Source organism: Panthera uncia, chromosome B4 (assembly GCF_023721935.1).
Source record: "Panthera uncia isolate 11264 chromosome B4, Puncia_PCG_1.0, whole genome shotgun sequence".
In the NCBI taxonomy this organism is placed as follows: domain Eukaryota; kingdom Metazoa; phylum Chordata; class Mammalia; order Carnivora; family Felidae; genus Panthera; species Panthera uncia.
The window spans coordinates 65,406,987-65,429,326 of record NC_064809.1 but is presented as its reverse complement, the minus strand read 5'-3'; the positions used below and the strand labels follow the sequence as shown (position 1 = coordinate 65,429,326).

At 34.6% G+C, this 22,340-nt stretch overlaps 1 protein-coding gene and 1 long non-coding RNA gene across 2 annotated transcripts in view; one reads left to right on the top strand and one right to left on the bottom strand.

Annotated features, from left to right (window-relative positions):
- The window catches only part of ABCD2 (ATP binding cassette subfamily D member 2), a 66,100-nt gene extending 47,309 nt beyond the window's left edge, over positions 1-18,791 (top strand). The window contains exons 8-10 of the mRNA XM_049625282.1: positions 5,539-5,623; positions 9,568-9,693; positions 15,217-18,791. Coding sequence (XP_049481239.1) covers positions 5,539-5,623; positions 9,568-9,693; positions 15,217-15,436 — 431 coding nt within the window. The 3' untranslated portion in view covers positions 15,437-18,791. The remainder of the gene's footprint in view (positions 1-5,538; positions 5,624-9,567; positions 9,694-15,216) is intronic.
- On the bottom strand, positions 10,779-13,475 carry LOC125918959 (uncharacterized). The gene is made up of 2 exons (XR_007456639.1): positions 13,294-13,475; positions 10,779-11,421 (listed from the first exon to the last, which is right to left on the bottom strand). It is a non-coding gene; the product is annotated as an uncharacterized LOC125918959 (long non-coding RNA).
- Positions 18,792-22,340: the final 3,549 nt, after the last annotated feature.

Here is a 22,340-nt window from a genome sequence, read left to right as displayed (position 1 = left end):
GTAGAAATAACAGTTACACATATGAGCTTAAAAAAGAATTATTTTCTAATAGTCACACTTTCAAATAACTTGTAACATAATTTGATAGCCTAGAAAAAGTAGTGAAATAACAAGCTAGAATTCTAGGTTTAATTTTGCATAGATTTTATCTTTTACTTCCTAGCGCATTTACCTATCAGAAATACAGTGATTAAGAATGTGAGCTTTGAAGTCAGAGTTCTGGACTCAAATATAATTAGCACTGTTCTGTGTCTTCAGTTCTAAAATGGGGATAAATATCTACCTATAAGGATTCTGTGAATATTAAATAAGACTCTGCAGAGTCACCAACTATATGGTCAATTAATCTTCAACAAAGCAGGAAAGAATATCCAATAGAAAAAGGAAAGTTTCTTCAACACATGGTGTTGGGAAAACTGGACAGCAACACGAAAAAGAATAAAACTGGACCACTTTCTTACACCATACATAAAAATAAATTCAAAATAGATTAAAGACCTAAATGTGAGACCTGAAACCATAAAAATCCTAGAAGAGAACACAGGCAGTAACCTCTTTGACATGAGCCATAGCAACTTTTATCTAGATATGTCACCTGAGGCAAGGGAAACAGAAGCAAAAATAAACTATTGGGACTTACCAAAATAAAAAGCTTCTGCACAGTGAAGGAAACAATCAACAAAACTAAAAGACAACTTACCAAATGGGAGAAGATATTTGCAAATGACATATCTCAAGAAGGATTAGTATCCAAAATACAATGTTTTGGGGTATAAACAGATACCAAAAACCAAATAATCCAATTAAAAATAGGCAGAAGACATGAACAGACATTTCTCCAAAGAAGACATCCAGACGGCCAACAGACATGAAAAGGTGTTCATCATCACTTACTATCAGGGAAATGCAAATCAAAACTACAATGAGATATCTCCTTACACCTGACAGAATGGCTAAAGTCAAAAACACAAAAAACAAGTGTTGGCAAGGATGTGGATAAAAAGCAACCAAACCTCTTGTACTGCTGTTGGGGATGAAAACTGATGCAGCCACTATGGAAACAATATGGAGGTTCCTCAAAAAGTTAAAAATAGAACTACCCTGTGATCCAGCAGGATATTTACTCAAAGAATACAAAGACACTAATTCGAAAACATAGATACATCCCTGTTTTTATTGCAGCATTATTTACAATAGCCAAGATATGGAAGCAGCCAGAAGTGTCCACTTATTGAGGAATGGATTAAGAAGAGGTGGTATGTATGTGTGTGTGTGTGTATATATATATATATATATATATATATATGGATATAACAGAGTATTACTCAGCTATAAAAAAGAATTAAGTCTTGCCATTTGCAAAGACATGGACGGAGCTAGAGAATACTATGCTGAGCTAAATAAGTCAGAGAAAGACAAATACCATGTGATTTCACTCATATGTGGAATTTAAGAAACAAAACAAATGAGCAAAGGGGAGAAAAAAAGAGACCGAGACAAGTCAAGAAACAGACTCAACTCTAGAGAACAAACTGACGGTCACCAGAGGGGAGTGGGTGAGGAGTTGGGTGAAAGAGGTGCTGGGGATTAAGGAGTGACTTATAATGAGCACTGGGTAATGTATGGAATTTTTGAATCTCTATATTGTACACCTGAAACTAATACAGCACTGTATATTAACTAACTGGAATTAAAATGAAAACTTAAAGAAATGCTCTCTAAAGAGCATTTGTAACAGTGGCACATAGTGAATACACAATAATTAGTAGCTAATGGTAACATTACTACTTGTAATATTGATACTATGATATTTTGTCTTTGTGTGCCAGTACTTGGTATATTACATGGCAATTTCATATACGTTGTTTCATTTGATCCCTATAATAAGCAAATGAGGCAGACAGGAGAGGTATTATTACACTTATTTTTATGGTGTTTATAATCACAATTCATAAGTACTAAAAATATGGAAAGCAGATTATCTTTTTGTTTCATATGATCATCTCCTTCACCGTTTTAAAACACCGGGGAAGCAGAATAAATGCTACATGTTAATCTTGGGTAGGTTTGAAATCCAATAATCCAAATAGAAATTTACAATAAACATGGGCTATTCTATTCTTTCAGAAGTCATTGAGAAGTTTAAGAACTGTTTTTAAGAATGTTCTTACCTTAATAATGTAACAGTAATTATGGTTTATTGAGTGCCTACTGTGCAGAATATATTAAGCAATGCACATTGTCATCTTATTTAATATTTAAAACTGTCTTATGATGGGGGTTTTACTAACCCCATTTTACAGGTGAAATTCAGAATTTTAGTAACTTCCTCAGGGGCCCACAGCAAATGTTATGACAGGGATTCAAATAAAGATCTCACTTGAAAGTCAATGTTCTATAGTAGGCTATGCCACTGTGCTATGCAATCTACTAGCTTCTTAGACACTAATAAGAATTGTTATATCCTTACGCATAAAACAATTCCAAGGAAACCTACTCTACTTGCTTCATCCTTAAAACACGAAGCATGTTTTTAAGCCAAGCTGAAAAGCATCTAAATTTGCAAGGACGTCACTTACTTTGGAAGAAGTGTACTGAGGTTCTATTTAGACTAGCTAATACTTTGCTTAGAGAAATGCTTTGCTCTAGTAAAAGATGGAATGAAAAACTATGTTTCATTCCACGAAAAGAGATTAGAAAATAGAAAAGAGTAAAAGTGTTACCAAATGTTACCAAAAGTGTTACCAAATGTTAACATGAACTAAATTAACATGTACCTCTCAAGGAAGCAGGAAAACTGTCCTCAGCTGGCGTAGTCTCACTTACTCAGCATCAGAGATGATATTATAACTCAGAGGTTTGATTTATATGTTCTGTGATCAAGCAGTATTGCCTATTAAAACTTCTGGGTTTAGTGGGACAGAAGACATGATTTATTTAAATATGTAAAGCTAAAGTTTCCTTTGACCCAAATACTTTTCTCTTGCCCCTTCTCAGTTGGCAGGAGCAACAAATTTTTAAGCCCCAAATATTTCTCCACTATGAAGCAATCTGAGCTTATTTTTCAAATCCTTGCTTATGTTTCATAAATGTTATAAAATTCAGTTATCGAGAAAAATTATATTTCGACAGTTTTCACTAGAAGCAAGAACTTGAAATCAGATGGCATTTGGAGATTTTTCTCTTAACATAAAATTTTAAGGCTATATTTAAAATTTTTTTTATGTTTATTCATTTTTGAAAGACAGAGAGAGACAGAGCACAAGCTGGGGTGGGGCAGAGAGAGAGGGGGACACAGAATCTGAAGCAGGCTCCGGGCTCTGAGCTGTCAGCACAGAGCCTGACGCAGGGCTCAAACTCACAAACTGTGAGATCATGACCTGAACTGAAGTCGGACGCTTAACCAACTGAGCCACCCAGGCACCCCAAGCTATATTTTTAAATGAACAGAAAATTCCTGAAAGTTTATCCAAGAAAATGAACAGTGGTTCCCTACTGGGGAGTATCATTGGGAAACAGGGAAAATCTATTCAATCCACTGCACAGAAAACAACAACGACTCTACTCCCTATTTTCTTTTCCTTTGACCCAGTTTATTTAAAGTTTAATAAAGGTGAAAATTCAGCTGACAGAGAAAGAAGAGGCCAAAGAGCCTGAATTTTTTCTACATGGGAAAATTACGCCTTGAACACTTGGGATTTGGAACTGTTGTCCTAAGTGTATGTGGCAAGTTTTGGCAGTAATTTTGCTCTTTGAAAATCAGACTTTGCCTACTCTGCTCTATTATTTTCTGACATTTCCATGAATAAATATTTGATATGGCCCTCTCTCTCTTAGGCCTCATGGTTTTGTTTTCTTTCTTTTTTCCTTTTAAATATTTATTTATTTATTTTGAGCGAGAAAGAGAGAGAGCACGCAAGTGAGGGAGGAACAGAGAGAGAGAGGGAGACACATCTGAAGAGGCTCCAGGCTCTGAGCTGTCAGCACAGAGCCTGATGTGGGGCTCAAACCCATGAACCATGAGATCATGACTTGAGCTTAAGTTGGATGTTTAACCAACTGAGCTACCCAGGAGCCCCTAGTTTTATTTTGGAGTACACTTCTTTTGTTACAAAATAAAGATAAACCATAAAAATAATAAAAATCATTACATTTCCCAATATTATAAAAATGTGTAACTTAGAAAGTAAAAGTCTCATAATTCCATTCCTGTGGGGTGTGAGCTATGTGTGTGTTTATAGAAATGCAGTCATAGTTTATATAAATGTGTATGTGTATGTCTATATCTATACATACACACAATTCTGCAACTTGATTTTTCATACAAAGATGTTCCAAGTACATTTCTACATCAGTATGTATAGATGTAACCAATTTTTTAATATATAGAAGCATTGCTTTTTGTATAAATATCCAACAGAAAGTCAGTAGTGAAGATGTAAGAGAGCAGATCCTGGGTGGCTCAGTAAAGTGTACAACTTTTGATTTCAGTTCAGGTTATGGTCTCATGGTTCATGGGATCCAGCCCTGTGTCAGCTCTGCACTGACAGCACAGAGCCTGTTTGGAATTCTCTCTCTCCCTCCCTCTCTGCCCCTCCCCTGTTCTCTCTCCCAAAATAAATAAATAAACTTTAAAAAAAAAAAAAACAACTTAAAACTAAATAAAACCCAGATGTTGTAAGAGATGGTGTGGATATAGACCTACATATGAATCCTAGCTCTGATCTTTAGCTGTGTAAACTTAAACATGTCAACTCCTCTATGGATTTCAGCTCACCCACTTATAAAATGCAACAATAAGATCTAACTCATAAGGTTATGGATATATAATGAGAATTATATATGGATATATAATGAGAATTATATATGAATATATAATGAGAAAACTCAGATAAAGTGCCAGGCACATGGAAGCCATTTAAGTTAGTTTCTGTTTTACTCTTTGTAGATTGGGCAATAGGCCTATGCAAATTGTTGGTCTTTTCTCCTACCACCCTCCCAAATAAGTATAAGTGTACCAACTTTTTGGAGATATTCAGAAACAAACAAATTTTTTAAGTGCCAGTATTTAGAATCTTAGAAGATGTTTTGTCAGCATAAGGAATTATTACTATTAAAAAAAACATGAAATCTAAAACAAAATGTTTATACATGAGGCTCTCTAGTTTATCCAAGCATATGTTCTGTAAAATATCAGGTACTTTGGGATGCCAAGGTGGCTCAGTCAGTTAAGCATCCGACTTCAGCTCAGGTCATAATCTCATGGTTTGTGACTTCGAGCCCCACATTGGTCTCTGTGATGACAGCTCAGAGTCTGGAGCTGCTTCAGATTATGTGTCTCCCTCTCTCTCTGCTCCTACCCCTGCTTGTGCTCTGTTTCTCTCTCTGTGTCTCAAAAATAAACATTAAAAAAAAAATTTTTTTTAATACCAGGTACTTTGTGTTAATAACTTAAACTTGCCAGGAATCACTTGTCTGGGGTAAAAATGGTAACAAACAAATGCCTTATAAAAATATATGTTTTTATATATTTTTAAGGATGGGATGCTGTTATGGACTGGAAAGATGTTCTGTCAGGAGGAGAAAAGCAAAGAATGGGCATGGCTCGCATGTTTTATCATAGGTAAGTAGGCTATACTCAGGAAACTAGTTCATTATTGTAACTAAAAAAAAAAAAAAAAAACTTTGAACATGATTCGATGCCCTCATCTTTAAAAATATCTTACTCCTTGGAGCTCCTGGGTGGCTCATTCAGTTAAGTGTCTGACTCTTGATTTTGGCTCAGCTCATGATTCTGCAGTTTGTGGAATCAAGCCCAACAATGGGCTTGGTGCTGACAGTGCAGACCCTGCTTGGGATTCTCTCTTTCCGTCTCTCTCTGCTCCTCACCCACTCATGCTCACTCTCTCTCTCTCTCTTTCTCTCTCTCAAAATAAATAAATAAACATTTGAAACATAGAAATATCTTCCTGGGGAATAGAGGGATGGGCAAAATGGGTGAAGGAGATTGGGAGATACAAGCTTCCAGTTAGGGAATGAATAACTCATAGAAATAAAAAGGCACAGTATAAGGAATACAGTCAATGATATCGTAGTAGCACTGTATAGTGACATGTTAGCTACACTTGTGGTTAACATAGCATAATATGTAAACTTGTCTAATCACTATGTTGTACACCTGAAACTAATGTCAACACGTGTGTCAACTAAAATAAAAAAGAAAGAAAAGAAAAAGAAAGAAAAACTAATCCTTAGAATATATAGGTTTTACGCTTCTTAAGTAATTTTTTTCATGTGTCAGAAGTCTGTCAGTACTTTTTTTGTATTTCTTATGTTGAGTAATGCTAGATGACAAAATTAAATTTTCATGTATAGAGATAGACAGAATATGAGCAGGGGAGGGGCAGAAAGAGAGGGAGACACAGAATCCGAAGCAGGCTCCAGGCTCTGAGCTGTCAGCACAGAGCCCGATGTAGGGCTCCAACCCACAAACCGTGAGATCATGACCTGAGCCAAAGTCAGATGCTTAACTGACTGAGCCGCCCAGGTTCCCCAATAACATGGTATTTGTAATAATGTACATGGTTAGTTCAAGAATATGGCAAGCTAATTTGCAACAACATGGATGGAGCTAGAGAGGATTATGCTAAGCAAAATTAAGTCAGTCAGAGAAAGACAAATACCATATGATTTCACTCATATGTGGAATTTAAGAAACAAAATAAATGAGCAAAGGGAAAAAAAGAGAGAAAGAGAGAGAGGCAAACCAAGAAACAGACTCTTAACTATAGAGAACAAACTGATGGTTACCAGAAGGGAGGTGGGTTGGGGGTATGGGTTAAATAGGTGATGTAGATCAAGGACTGCACTTGTGATGAGCACCTGGTGATGTATAGAGGTGTTGAATCACTAATTGTACACCTGAAACAAATATTACACTGTGTGTTAACTAACAGGAATTTAAATAAAAACTTAAAAAAAAAGAATATGGTGAACTAAAAAAAAATACAAACCAAAATTTGCTAACTCAGAACTTTTAGTTCAGTATTTTAAAATGTCCCTTTCTCAGATGATGTGGTGAGATTCAAGGGTAAAGTTTTCTGTTTGACATTTATGACCAGCTGTTAGCCACTATCACCCTGAATCTGTTTGAGCCTTGTCCATAAATATTCAGTAACATGATCACCAGCATAGCTGGTGAAATATAATATGGTGGAATGTAAAATGTGACCATAAATTTCTCACTGTGTCAGTGTGTTAATAAAATAAACCCTGTAACAAAGAGCAAGAGGCATTAATCTAAACCCAAAGAGATCTGTAAACACTTGTAACTAGAAATCAATAGTTGATACTTGGTATCTAAAATATTTTGGATATAATGTGAGACTAAATAAGCTCAGGTTACAAACATCACTAGAAGGAAAATTAGTGATCTGTATAGAAAGATCAGTGAAGATGAGCAAGTTGTTGGAAAGCAGAATCTGTTGAGAAAAAACAAAATTAAATAGAAATTTCAAATCCAGTGAAGGAAAAGAATAATTATGAGAAACTGCCTTCCCTTGTTCCCAAAGGATTAATATCAATATTTGAATGCAGTATGAAAGACCTGAACTAACTAAAATGGAGAACATTGGCAGGGAGTACTAAGTATCACAGTAGTATACTCTTTTGGAGAGGATTTTAATTTTAATGTTTAAAGAATGATCCGAAGAGTTCTGTCTTAAGGGGATAGAGTAGATCCTTCACAAAGCTGCCTCCTCTGATGATACATCAAAACAAAAAGAATGGAAAATCTGAGAAACAATATTACATAATGTTTCACTTGGTTATATCAGCCCAGATTCCAGCTATTGCTTAATTTAAATACACACACACATGCACACACATACACATACACACATACCCCAGTTCTGCCAAGAAAACAAAAGTACACAGTCTATCTTACATCTGCTAGACTAAGGATTGCTATGACAACTGAATGTAAGACATATACTTTATTTCTGATTCTAAGATGGCATCTCTTCTCTGTTTAGCTCAAAAAGCGACACAGTACAATAAGTAACTAAATTACTAGAAGGAGATTCACACAGAAAAAGAAAAGTTTATCTCTCTTTTATACTTCCTTTTCTTCTTCCTCTTTTTTACTTAAAAAAAATTATCCACAAAACAGTAATCAACTCTGAGACAAAAATGTAATGCTTAATACTTAAACCGGAACAGTAACCAAAAACCACCCAGCACAACTATTTCTGTTAATGTCATGGGGAATCTCCAGTGATCCTTAAGTTCTTTGCATGGAAAGCAGTTGTTAAAGTCAAATGGGGTGTTAAAGTTAAGTTGACTCCTATATCTATTAGCCTTGTCTACCCATCCTGGAATAAATAAAAAGATCCTATTAATAAGATCATAGAAAAACAATTTAAAGTACTAAATAATTATACTGAAGAAGAAATTACTACTGGTTTCAACGTTTATCTTTTCAGTGTCATTTATTTTTAAAGATCAGAATATCTTCATGGAGGACAGTGTCCTGGAAAAATACTTAATACTGGTTTTCAGCTCTAAAATAAATAATAAATGACAGTGCATGAGTTGACCTTTGGTCCCATTGACCAAGCTAAGTCATGTTGTTAAGTACCAAATATATACCCAAAGTCCAGATGACCCTGTCTCCTTCTTGAAAGAAGACAGGGAAGGGGAAAGAAAGAAAGATAAGAGCAGGGGGTGAGATGAAAGGACGAGAATAAATAGAAGGAAATGGTATCCAATGATAGGTACCTCTGATAGTGGTAGACAGTCCTTTCCAAAGTAAAAATTGAGCTAGAAAAAGTAATTAACTGAGTGTAATGAGAAAATAGTTACTGATTTTTTTCCCTTAAGAATTTGCAAAGCATGGTCTCAGTATTACCAGGTTAAATGCCAGTGTAAATTTGTCCGATTAGGCATACTACTTTTGCAGAATTTAGTAGCAATGAAATTCCATTAATAGTGTTTTGGTACTGACATTGTTGATAAAGTTATCTTCTCAATAAATCTTTGCTAACAGGGCCTTGGCCTTTTTGATAATTAGCTACTGTAATGCATTTTTCATGTAATTAGTCAGAACCTGTCACCAGGAATGAACTTGCCTTCTATGGGAAAATGCACTCAGTGACCTGCCTCATCTTTCCTATGTCTCATACCCATGATTCACCCATTTGCATAACAATAAAGCTTATTGTATAGTGAGTAGGCATCAGGAAATCTATTTAAAATTTAAGAACAATATAATGTCCTAATCCAAAGAGGGAGGGTGACCCCTCTTTTACTTTATCATTTGTCACCTTTACTAATTTCGTATACTCTTTTGCTCCTTTAAAGTTAACATTGCAGGGCACCTGGCTGGCTCAGTTGGTAGATAGAGCATGCTACTCTTGATCTCAGGGTCTTGAGTTCAAGCTCCACATTGGGCATAGAGCTTAAACAATTAAAAAATAAAGTTAACGTTGCAACTCATATTGTCCATGTAAAGATATATAATTCAAATAGGAAAGCCATTAATTTATTTGTGTTAATTTTTTTTTCAAGACCAAAATATGCATTACTGGATGAATGTACCAGTGCTGTCAGCATTGATGTTGAAGGAAAGATATTTCAGGCTGCAAAAGGGGCTGGAATTTCCTTACTATCTATAACGCACAGGCCTTCTCTATGGTAAGTGTTTCCAATGCTAATTTGCAATAGATGGTTTTTCTTTATATTTCTTTCTTTTTTTTCTTTTGTTTAGGGAGAGAGAAAGAGAGAGATCATGCAAGCAGGGGAGAGGGGCAAAGGAATAGGGAGAGAGAGAGAGAGAGAGAGAGAGAGAGAGAGAGAGAGAATCTCAAGCAGGCTCCATAATCAGCCTGGAGCATGACCTAAGGCTGGATCTCACAACCTAGGATCATGACCTGAGCCAAAATCAAGAGTTGGATGCTCAACCAACTAAGCCACTCAGGCAACCCTCTATATTTCTTAAATAGTAGCTTTGCCTAGGGGTGCTTAGGTAGCTCAGTCGATTGGCAACCAACTCTTGATTTCAGCACAGGTCATGATTTCTCAGTTCATGATATCGAGCCCCATGTCAGGCTTGGCACTGACAGTGCGGAGACTGCTTGAGATTCTTTCTCTCGCTCTCTCTGCTCCTCCCCAGTTCATGTGCATACACATGTGTGTGTATTCTCTCTCTCAAAATAAATAAATTAAAAAAAAAATTTTTTAAAGAGCAACTTTGCCTAAACTTTCACTATAGAGCATCAGATACTTCACTTATTCTACGTGTATTTCTGTTAAGTTGCACACTAGTAGTAGAGATATCCCAAACCTCACATCGTAACATATATGTGCTATTTAAAAACTATTATCACATTCCAATAATTCTGAAAAAAAGTGGAAAAATCAAGTGTGTTTAACTGAAAATATTCATAATCCATAGCGTGTACTAGGAATGAATATATTTGTGTAATTTTATATCATCTTTTTACCCCTTTTTTCAAAATCCAGGAAAAAACCTGCACAACATACTATTCCTACAGATGATTAAGTTGGAGAAAACACAAGGGGAAAAAAAGCTTTTTTTTTTTTTTTTGCTTTTGTTTTAAGGAAAATTCAAAATATTTTCTAAATATTATCCCATTAAACCTAATGGGATTTCCCATATTTAAAGAAATGGCAACACTATTTTTACCATTCCCCTACTTTTCCCATTGATTGATAACCATAATAATAGTTGATAGTGCAGATTCAGCACCTATTCTGGTCCAGGCTCATTTTATTCAAGTCTCATAACAACCCTATAGAGAGTATAGATAGTCTAATTATTCCCATTTTATGATTAAGAAGCTGAGAACTAGAAAAATGAGAAAAGTAACTTACCATGATCACTCTATACTATAGTATGCTGCTCTAGTTAGTATAAGGAGCTCAAAATGCACCTTATATATAAGCCATAAAAACACTGTTCATTTATACTATACTCCACTACTTTGGTATTTGTTTCATCAATCAAAATCTTTTCTTTTGACATATTAGTTACTACAGTGGATTCTATATGCTTTAGCCTATTTCCCAAGGGACAGGCAGGACTTTTCCTCTCTCTCTAGCTGGAGTATTCTGTAGCAGGTGGCTAATCACATTCTGTGCCAAAGCCTCCATCATGTAGGTGACTTCAAACCTAGGCTAAGTAACCAGCTTTATTTGAGTTAATCCTAGAAGGCATTCTAGAACTTCCACTGTATAGAGAATACTTACCTTAAAATTGTGAGTAAACTGAGTATTCAGTTTAGATGAGGCTTTCATTGTTGAAAATTCTTTGATTCTGTACTTCTATTGAGAAGATAATAACCTGTTTTGTCTTCATTTAAACATTCAGATTTTTCATAATTTTCCCTGCAGAGAGTTAACCTGAAAATAGAGCATTTCATGAAATGACCCTTTCTATAGAACTTTGTGGTTTGTCTCTCTGTCATTAAGAACTAATTAGCATCTGGAGTGATAAAATCTCTCCAGAAGCAGTCTGGATCTAGTCCAGGATGAGTACATGGCAATGAATGTGATTCCTCTGACTTTTCCCTGGAGAAAACCAGCAGGACTGGATCTCCAGAACAATTATGACATTTGTCTATAAATCCCTGTATCAGCGATGGCATAGAACCACGCCAGAACTCTTGAACCCTTTCTGGTATACACTTGTCATTTCCAGACATGCTTCCTAATTGATCACATGTTAGGATAACATGGAGTTATGTCTTAGTTCTGGTAATTTTCTGACCTCTATCAATTAATTTATCATGTTATTATGTCACTCAGTTCCTTATTCGAGAAGCCTAAAAAGGCATTGGAAACATATTCACTCATTTATTTTTTTCTCAATTGAAGGAACAAATAGGTTTTGGTTGCTGTGATTTTAAATACTTTATTTAGAGTAATTTAGTATGTTACAATAAACTGACAGGAAGAGACAGAAATATCCCATATACTCTGCCCCTACATATGCATAGCTATACACAATAGAATGAAACATTTGTTATGATTAATGAACCTACACTGACACATCATTATGACCCAAAGTCCATAATTTACATTAGGGTCACTCTTGGTGATGTACAGTCTGTGGGTTGGAACAAATTTTTAGTTGCATATATCCATCATTACAGTATTGTATAGAGGATTTTAACTGCTCTAAAAATTTTCTGTGCTCTGCCTATTCATCCCTCTCTTTCCTCAAGCTCTGGAAACCATTGATCTTTAATGCCTCCATAGTTTTGCTTTTTTCAGAATGTCATATGGCTGGAATCATACAGTATGTAGCCTTTTCAGTTTGGCTTCTTTCACTTAGTAGTACTCATTGAAGTTTCCTCCATGTCTTTTTATCGCTTGAAACCTCATTTCTTTTTAGCACTAATATTCCATTGTTTGGATGTAGACAGTTTATTTATCCATTCACCTACTAAAGGACATCTTGGTTGCTTCCAGTTTGGGAAATTATGAATAAACCTGCTGTAAACATTCATATGAGGGTTTTTAGGTGGACACAAGTTTTCTCAACTCCTTCGGGTAATATCAAGGAGTGCAATTGCTGGATCATATGATAAGAGTGTGTTTAGTTCGGTAGGAAACTGAAAAATTGTCTGCCAAAGTGGCTGTACCATTTTGCATCCCAACAAGCAATGAATGAGAGTTTCTGTTGCTCCACAGCCTTGTTGGCACTTGGTGATATCAGGGTCCTGGATTTTGCCCATTCTAATAGGTGTATAGAGGACAGATATTTTTTTAAGCTAATAACAAAATCTGTAATTTTATGCCTTTTAATGAGAAAAACATGTTTTTAATTGTAGCTATTCATAGTACATTTCCCCATAAAACTAAAAATTATGTTACTTCTGCAGTATGAATTAATTTAGGCATTTTAGGTTGAAGAAATCTATCATTTCTGATTAACCTTTCTCCCTAGATGAAATTCTTATTTTCCCTGAAAAGATACCAGATGAGGGAAAACTGTATTACATTTTCCCCAAGACAGCAAAGTAGTAATTATTGATTGTAAAGATTAAAATCAATATCAGTATATAAAAAGGTCAAAAATGATAAGAGCTTATTAAATTATTTGATTCCTGGATAGAATTATAGCTTTATATCTACCACTTTCCTAAGCTTGACTCGATTTGTGCAGGAAGTCTGTAGATTATCTCTGAGTCTCAGTTAATATAGTAGTTTCCTGTAAAATCCTCTTAAGCAAACCCTGAAATACTATTTAGCCCATTATGTAGGACACACCTTTGAATCTCAGGTAATGAAACACCCATACATTTTCTTCCTCCCATGTAGAAATCAAATGATGTTGTGAGACTGGAGGGACGAGCCAAACCTTCATTATACCTTGAAGATAAAAGTTGCCCAAGATCAGAACTACTGCATCCTGAAATTGCTCCCAGCTGTACATCCAAAGTTAGGAAAAGCCCAGGAATATATATATATATATATATATATATATATATATATATATATACACACAAAGATCATTAATCTCTGTCATATGTTATCAAGCATATGAACTTTCAACCTTCATCTTGAGAGTGATTTTATTCTTTTAGACACAGTTTAACCCAGGTTAATTTCCTCATCTTACAGCATGATAAAACCATCTAATCAAAATGAGATGAAACCACAGGTCCTACAATTGATGAATAGATCAACAAAATGTGCAAATCCATACAATGGAATATTATTCAGCCATAAAAATGAAGGAAGTACTAATATATGCTCCAACTTAGATGAACTTTGAAATCATTTTGAGTGAAAGAAGTCAGTCACAAAAAGCCATGTATTATATGATTGTATGTATATGAAATGTCTAGAATAGACAAATCCAGAGACACAGAAAGAAAATTGATGGTTGGGAGGGGTTGAGCAGAGCAGGGAAAAGGGAAGGACCGCTAATAGGTGTGGGGTTTCTTTTGGCGGTAAAGAAAATATTCTGGAATTGGATAGTAGTGATGGTCACATGAGCTTCTGAATAAACTAAAAATCACTGAATTTTACACTTAAAAGGATGAGTTTGTGTTATGTGAATCATATCTCAAGTTTAAAAAAGGAAGTGAATTTACTTGAAATAAGCCCACTGATTATAGTAAATAATGACAGATGAGTGCTTAAAGGGGATCAAGAAGCAACAAAAACTGGAAGGAAAAGACAGGAAAACTGAGGGACACATAGGAGTATGCGCCACGTCAGGAAAGTGACAAAATGCAGGGACACAGCAATGCAAGGCCAACTCTGCTAGCATTATTCTCTCCACACATCCCCCACAAATTCCAGAAACCAATAATCTTAGCCTCTTTTTAGGACAACATGGATTATCTCCTGTGTCATCAATAAAATAATCTCTATACTTGTCTGAAGTTTCTAATTATGAACCAGAGCCATGAGAAAGGATGTTAAACTGTATGAAGGCATGGAAGTATCTTTCAAAGATTTCTATCAAAGAGTTCATTTTTTTTAATGTTTTAAAACTGGGGCGCTTGGGGGGGCCCAGGAGGGTAAGTGTCTGACTCTTGATTTGGGCTCAGGTCACGATCTCATGGTTGTGAGATGGAGTCCCGCATTGGGCTCCCGGCTAGATGTGCACCCTGCTTAAGATTCTCTCTCTCTCCCTCTCCCTCTGCCCCTCCCCAGCTTGCACACATGCACGCTCTCTCTCTTTCTCTTAAAAAAATGTTTTAAAACTTTATTAGTGAGGACTTTTTACTTATGTAGAATAATTCATTCCGAAAAGGTAGTATATTAATGAATTGATATTGTATTTCCCTTATTTTTCTTAGTTTTTTTCCCCTGTATAACTTTAAAAGTTTACTTTCTTCTCTCAGCTTGCTTTCCTTATTCCCATTCTAACTAAGCTTTGATATTTATTTAGGGGCCATACTGGGTTCTGAAGATAAATAGATACAAACAGCATATCTTCCTTTGAAGTTCGTATATATTCAGAATATAAAATAAATATAAGCAATGGAATTCCTAAGAGATTAATGACTTTTGAAATTAAAAAGATTATAATATTTAACCTCATGAGGGATTCTTGAAAATCAAATGTATAACAGTCACCTTACTTAAAATTTGCCTTTGGATACCAACTGGAATGATAAACCTAAAATGGCTTTTCACAATTATTGCTAATAATATTATTTCATTTTGATCATGCAGGAAATACCACACTCATTTATTACAGTTTGATGGTGAAGGAGGCTGGCGCTTTGAACAATTGGATACTGCTATCCGTTTAACACTCAGTGAAGAAAAACAAAAGCTAGAATCTCAGCTAGCTGGAATTCCCAAAATGCAGCAGAGACTCAATGAACTATGTAAAATTTTGGGAGAAGACTCAGTGCTGAAAACAATCAAAACCGAAGATGAGACATCCTAATTTGTTTTGACGTGTTTTAAAAGTTAATTTTTAGGTAAAGGCTCAGAGACACTCTGTTATGTTGCATGCATTGTGTTTAAGCACAGAGAAAAAGGAAGGAATGTTTTATAAGACTTTAGCATCAAGGAAATATATGATCTGACTTTTCAGAGGAAAATAAACAAATGCATTATGTGAGATTAGTCATTCTCGCTTATACTAATTCCTAGTGACGGCCTAGTTCACCTGTAAAACAAGATTTTCTAGGTGAATTTATGATGAATACCAGATTTGCTATGTGTATGTGATGCATCTGAAGTTCTTAACAAACATGGGAGATATCTTGAGAATGGAACAACTTAACATTATTTGGTTTGAAAACAGGTGCATAAAATTAGAAGTTTGAGTAATGTCTCAGTCCATTTATGGTTATTAGGTTTAATAGCTAGAATTCATGTTCATCATTGCTAGTGGTCAACTAAACCTGCATACAAAATAGCTGACAGTTTGATAAATAATGTCAATATGAAAAAAAATTATTTTAATGGCAGTGGTTGAAAGAAAGAAGCATGGCTGTACGTGTGTAAAGTGCCATATCTTTAAATTTTAGATTTTCAGCATCTTAATGTGGACACATAACAAATTAGTCTTAATGAGAATCTTACATATTTGTTAATAAACCCTTTCGTTTTAAAAAGAGAATGGCCAATACAGAAAAGGAGTATCCAAACAACGTATGTCTCAGCCTGTTACTTTGCTTGGCAGCATTTTCTACTGCAACTTCTGTCTAGAAATACTCAGCTTGTTTTTGGGCTCAGAGGAGGAGTCCACCACATTTTTAAATAATAGCGCTATCATGGAATATAGGGGTTCTCAAAATCACAGTAGTAATAGCACACTTGAAATAGCACTTTAGAATTTACAATCCTCGTTTATATCATTTCACTTTAATTCTTATGGCAATCTATTGAGGCAAATATTCTTTGCCTACTTCGCGTTTGCGGAAATTGACACTCAGACTTGCCTTAATTATGCAATTTATTTAGGGACAGATCCAAGAATCAAATAAAGTTCTCCTGATTCCTTGATCATTGCTATTTCCACTTTCTACTATTATCCTTGAAATGTAACTGGACTATAATATCAATAAAAGTTAGATGAGATGTTGAAAAGAAAATAAATTTGGTAATGATAGGGCTGTTACTATGTGGTTATTGTTTACAAGACATGGAAATTAAATACAAAGTGGAAAGGTCATTGGTCTGTGGTTTAAAATGAACCAAGAAAGTTAGCAAATTTTTCAGCAACTATACACTCATACTCAATATCGATGTACCTCTATAGCCAACAATCAGAAGGGAAATTAGTTGTGTTATAAATTTTAATATTTATTGAATATAATGAGAAAGAATCAGCATGGAATAGTCCATGTGAAATAAAGCTTATCTATTCATGTGCCCTGAAGTTGGAAATACAAAATCCAGAACTGGCATTTTAATCTCGTACTGCCTATGCCACCACATTGACAGGCCAGGAAAAATGAGAGTGATCAGTTGTTAGAGGTTTTGGATTTTATTTACATATTTAGACACAATCATAAGAGATGCTAAGTCAGTGATTCTCAGACTTTATCAGGCGGTAGAGTACCCAGAAGTCATCCATGATCACTGTAGTAGAACATCATGACGTGTTCACATTTGCAATTCTTCCATGCTAATCAAGACATTTTTAGTTATCAACAAATGTAACCATCTTGTATGAAGGAAGTCAGTAGAAAATCATAATCAGTACATCTGTCTAGGTTTTTCTGTTAGTATCTTCAGGTACTCAGTGAGGCAAGTGTCAAAGTTTCAAAAAAATGCATGGACCCAAAATTTAAACTTGATAAAAATCATCCATTAATCTTAACTTCTGTTTAGTGGTTATTCAGTTTATCCTGCTGTAGGAAACAGTTGGAGGCAAGTGTCTTGTTAACTCTTAAAGGTACAGGAAGAAAATGAAAAGTCCTCATTTGAAATATGTGCGTAATTTCCATGCCTTAATTTTCACAATTTGAAATATAAAGCATTTAGGACCTGATATATTGTTTTGAAACCTAGAAATGAATGCCAAAACAAATATTAGATTTGTAATTAGCCCTTATTTGATACATCCTATCAATGAGCTGAAGTAAGTAAGATTCATTATTTATAATGTACAGGATTCAAGGATGTTTAAAATTCTGTACTAACAACTGTACACACTGTAATTTAAATGTTAAAATTCTAAGAGAAACATGGTTTACATGAGCTTTTTGTGCCTATTTATTTTCTGAATTTTCATCAAGGACCAATATCCTCCAACTTGGAGGGGAAAAAATCTGTGATTTCAGTTTGTGTTGATGTACCATCTAACTGTTTCCAAAATGGTCCAATGGGTATACCATATTTTGCTATTCTTATAGTTACATTTTACAAAAAAACATGAACAAGATTAAGATATCAAATAGCCATCTTTGAATACAGCAAAGGGTAGATGAAAAGAAAAAGAAAGGATATTTCAATTTTCAAACTACTTTACTACTTTTACTTTTACTACTTTTACCAGGTTATCTATTTACCCAAACTTTTGACTTCTGGGTTTTTTGGTTTTTTTGTCAAAGAAAGCTGTAAGTTTATGGAGATTGATTTTTAAATGTGCAATTTTTGGCTAACTTCCAACTTGGAAAATAAGTTGCATTCTATAAAAATGTTGCATTTTATTTCTCCAGCATGTAGTGTTAGGCCAAGCATGAATCTAAAATTGTGTGCGTTCTTGTAAACAAGATAATGTTTAAAAATCCCTCTCCGGTAATCTCAAGGACGATGACATATCCCGATATTCAGCCCAAGTTTACATTTGTTTACAATGGGAAGTTTTTCCTCGACAGTAATTTGGGTTTTGTTTCAAATTATGCTTTTCCAGTAAATGTATAAATGAACATGTTAGTTTTTTATTTGAGACTTTGGTTCCAAGTATAATTTCATATTTGGCGATAGGTATCGCCTATTAAAATCTTCTTGGAATAGTTTTTGATTCCATAAGCCTAGAAAAATTTGTGACACATTGGAACCCAAAATCCAGAGAATATTACACACTTCTGAGGTGTGCAGAATATGGTAATGATGATCAAACCATTGATTAAAAGAGATACCTTTGAAAGAATTACGTTATGGGCAAATATGGGTCTCATTTAGAAATGTGAAGTACTTCCATAGACCCCAGGGTATTTACATTTCTGCTGATATACCCTTAGGTATGTCGAATATGTTTTAGAGCTGTACTTGTCATGTTTGCCACATGAGAACTTTCAGATGGATGCAAAAAATATTTTTATTAAAAGCAAATTCCTTCTTCATTGTTGGTGCCTTTCTTGATTACCAAATACAAAACTGCTTTACAGTTTTTATTGTGAAATGTTCAAAACCAGTTGCCTATACTTATACACAGGGCTTGTGTTAATGAAAGCAAGTGAGAAAAATGTCCTTAATGGTAAAAAAAACTATGTAGCTAATCTAGAATGTGGCTATTTGTGAATGCTCTATGATACAGTCTCCAATGTGCAGTTGCTTGAGCTCAACATTTCTTGTGAATTCCTTAATAATCATTAAAAAACGTTTGATTAATCAAAGGAATTACAAATTATTCCAGTGGTAGAAAACACCTTATTTCTATATTTTAAATGACTTTGCTGAGCGTGTCTATATACACCTCATTTACAAGTTGTGTGGTGTACAACTGTATGGAGTGCTATGAACAATAGTCCCCAAATAGTTGCTTAAATATTTATTTTCTTTATTAATTCAACACATACTTACTTATTAAGTACCAGCCTATGCCAGGCACTGTGCTAGGTTCTAGAAATAAATAAAATATGGTCCCTGTACAAAGAAGCTTACCGTTCATTGAAAATTAGGAAAATGAGTACCCTGAGAGAAAAACTCAAGAGCTACTATTTATTATTTACCAAGAAGGCACAAAGCATTGATACATATTGACTTATTACATCTTCACAAAACTAATTCAATAAAAGTAGAAAGTGAGGACAGGTTAAGTAATTCATCCAACCTCATACAGCTACAGCTATAGAGCTGAAATTTGAACCTAGCAATATTGGATTCCAAAGCCATGTAACTCCCATCACCTCCTTTTTAATTAGTTTAGGTCAATTTGTCATTATCATTGTTTTAAACTCTAAACTTTTAAACTCTTAAGTTATAAGTATATTTTTAACTGGCTCAAGGTTTCTGGTTAATCAAACATGCATTTTTTTTTTCATCTAAGACAGAAATTTGTCACTTAAATTGAATTTTCACTGTTTTTATTATAAATGTTGGATGCAGTCCTATGGGAGAAAGAGAACAAAAGGCAAATTTTCAAATGTTTTGAAGAAGAAATGTCCAAACCGGTTAACATTCATTCATTCATTCATTCAGTAAATATTTATTGACACATTCAAGGTACCATTTATTGTGCTAGCGATTTTAAGTGAACAACACAGACCTGGTCTCAGTCCTCATGAAACATTTTAGTACATCAATAGTAAACAATTGTATGCCTGTTAGATGTTATGTTCCCATCTAAATGGCACATTTGTTTTGTAGTATCTTCTCAATTCTTGTATTTCCAGCCTAGGACAGCTCTGTTGCAACATTTAAGCAATAAGCATTTTCTGGCAGCAACATTCCCTTGATTACACATTTAAAGGCTTCATAATCCTCATGCCCTCTAACTTGGTCTAAATGACAAGGTCCAATAAAACCAGTCTGCCTGCAGGACTATATCATCCTTCACCAGTAGGTGCTCCCATGCATTTAGCATGTTTTCTTGAAACCTGAGAAACAGCTTCTCAAGTTCAGGTCATGTAAAGTGAACCAGTTGGGTACCATGAAAAGTACTGCTCTTGTGTTAACACAAAATACAGATAACTGTAGCAGGATAATTCTAAAGAGCAAAAATTAAATTTAAAATAAATAATAATTGTAAAAGTGAATACACAAGTCTTCTAAAATGAAGTACAATTAAAATTATATGTTCTATCTCAGTACTTGTTACCCAATGTAGAAGATAAAGTGATTAAATATTTACCTTACATGTTCTTATGTGATTTAATACCTATAATATAGATAATGCAACTATGAAACAATGAAATATTAAACACTAAATATTCACTTGCCAAATCATCTAATTATAGTGAGTTAATCCATACAAAATAGGAGGCAACCTTATATACCAAATATATTATTCAACTTTTACCTATTGAATGTATTAAACTTAATTAAAATTTATTGGGCCTATAAATCCTTTACTAATTAAAAAATAGAAAAGTTTATTCTAATGAATATATATAAAATGAATGTAAATATATATGTACATATGAAGTTGTGCACACACAAAAATAGAATGCACATGTTTTAAATCCCAAATGGAACATTTGCAAATTTGATCACATATCAGGCCACATAACAAGTCTCAATAAAGTTCAATCAATTTCTATATGAAAAAAAAATGAATTGGGCCTAAAAATCATGTAAATGTATAAAACAACAGAAGTTTGTAGTGCCTAGGGACTCACATAAGGATGAGGTAAAAGAGGTCCTAGATAAGATGCCATCTTTTCGGAAAGCTAATAGAAAGTGGCCTTTTGCAACATGCAGATATTGATAACTCAAGAGTGATAAAGACTGAGGGAGTAAATGTCAAAGTCCCCTTGTTCGGGTTAACTTGTGGCTCCATGCAACAGTTTTCCAAGATCCACAAACATGGGGTTTACATAAGGGAGGTTAATGTAGATCCAAGCAGATACATATATTGTCCTGCAACTTCTCTGTCTCTCTCTCTCTCTCTCTCTGTCTCTCTCTCTCTCTGTATCTCTCTGTCTGTCTGTCTGTCTGTCTCTCTCTCTCTCTCTCTCTCTCACACACACACACACACACACACACACACATTCTAGAAGTTTGATATAAAACAGCGTAATTATTTTGAGACTTAAGTAGTGAAAAAAATATTTTTCTATTGTGATAAAAAACATAACAAAGTTTACCATCTTAACCATTTTCAAGTTAGGGTTCAGAATGTTAAGTACATTCTCATTGTGAAACATATCATCTTACAAATTGGAAACTCTATATCCACTAAACAATAACTCCTCTTTCTCCCCCTCTCCAGTCCCTAGTAACCATCATTCTACTTTCTGTTTCTATGAATTTGACTATGTTAGGTACTTCATGTGAGTAGAACCAAACAGAATTTGTCGTTTTGTGACTGGCTTATTTCATTTAGCATAATGTCCTTAAGCTTCATCCATATTGTGGCATGTGACAGGATTATCTTCTTCTTTAAGGCTGAATAAAAGCCATCGTATGTTGATACCACATTTAGTTTATCCATTCTTCCATTGATAGAGCAGGTTGCGTCTACCTTTCGGCTATTGTGAATAATACTGCTATGAACATGGGTGTGTAGCTGTCTCCTTGAGACTCTGCTGTCGATTCTTCTGGATATATACCCAGAAGTGTATTGCTGGATTGTATGGTAGCACTGTTTTTAAGTTTTTCAGGAACCTCCATACTATTTTCCATAAGTCGCTGCACAAATTTACATTTCTTTCAACAGTGCATATTCTTGTATATTAAGCCCATACTGCTAGGTAAAACTCTAAAGTGCGGGGGGTTTCGTCTCCTGAAAGAAAAATTGAGCATCTTGGGGATTACCTAGTATTTGCCTCATCCACTTTCTCTCCTCCTCTCCACCATAAGTCAAGAAGTGATACTCTGGTTTTAATCTTCCCGACAGGATGCTGATTATAAAATTTTCACAAACATTTCTTCTAATTCACTGATTCAATAGAAATTAGATATCCCATTAACTATCTAACTGGATGGCCTCTCTAACTGCTTCACGTTTT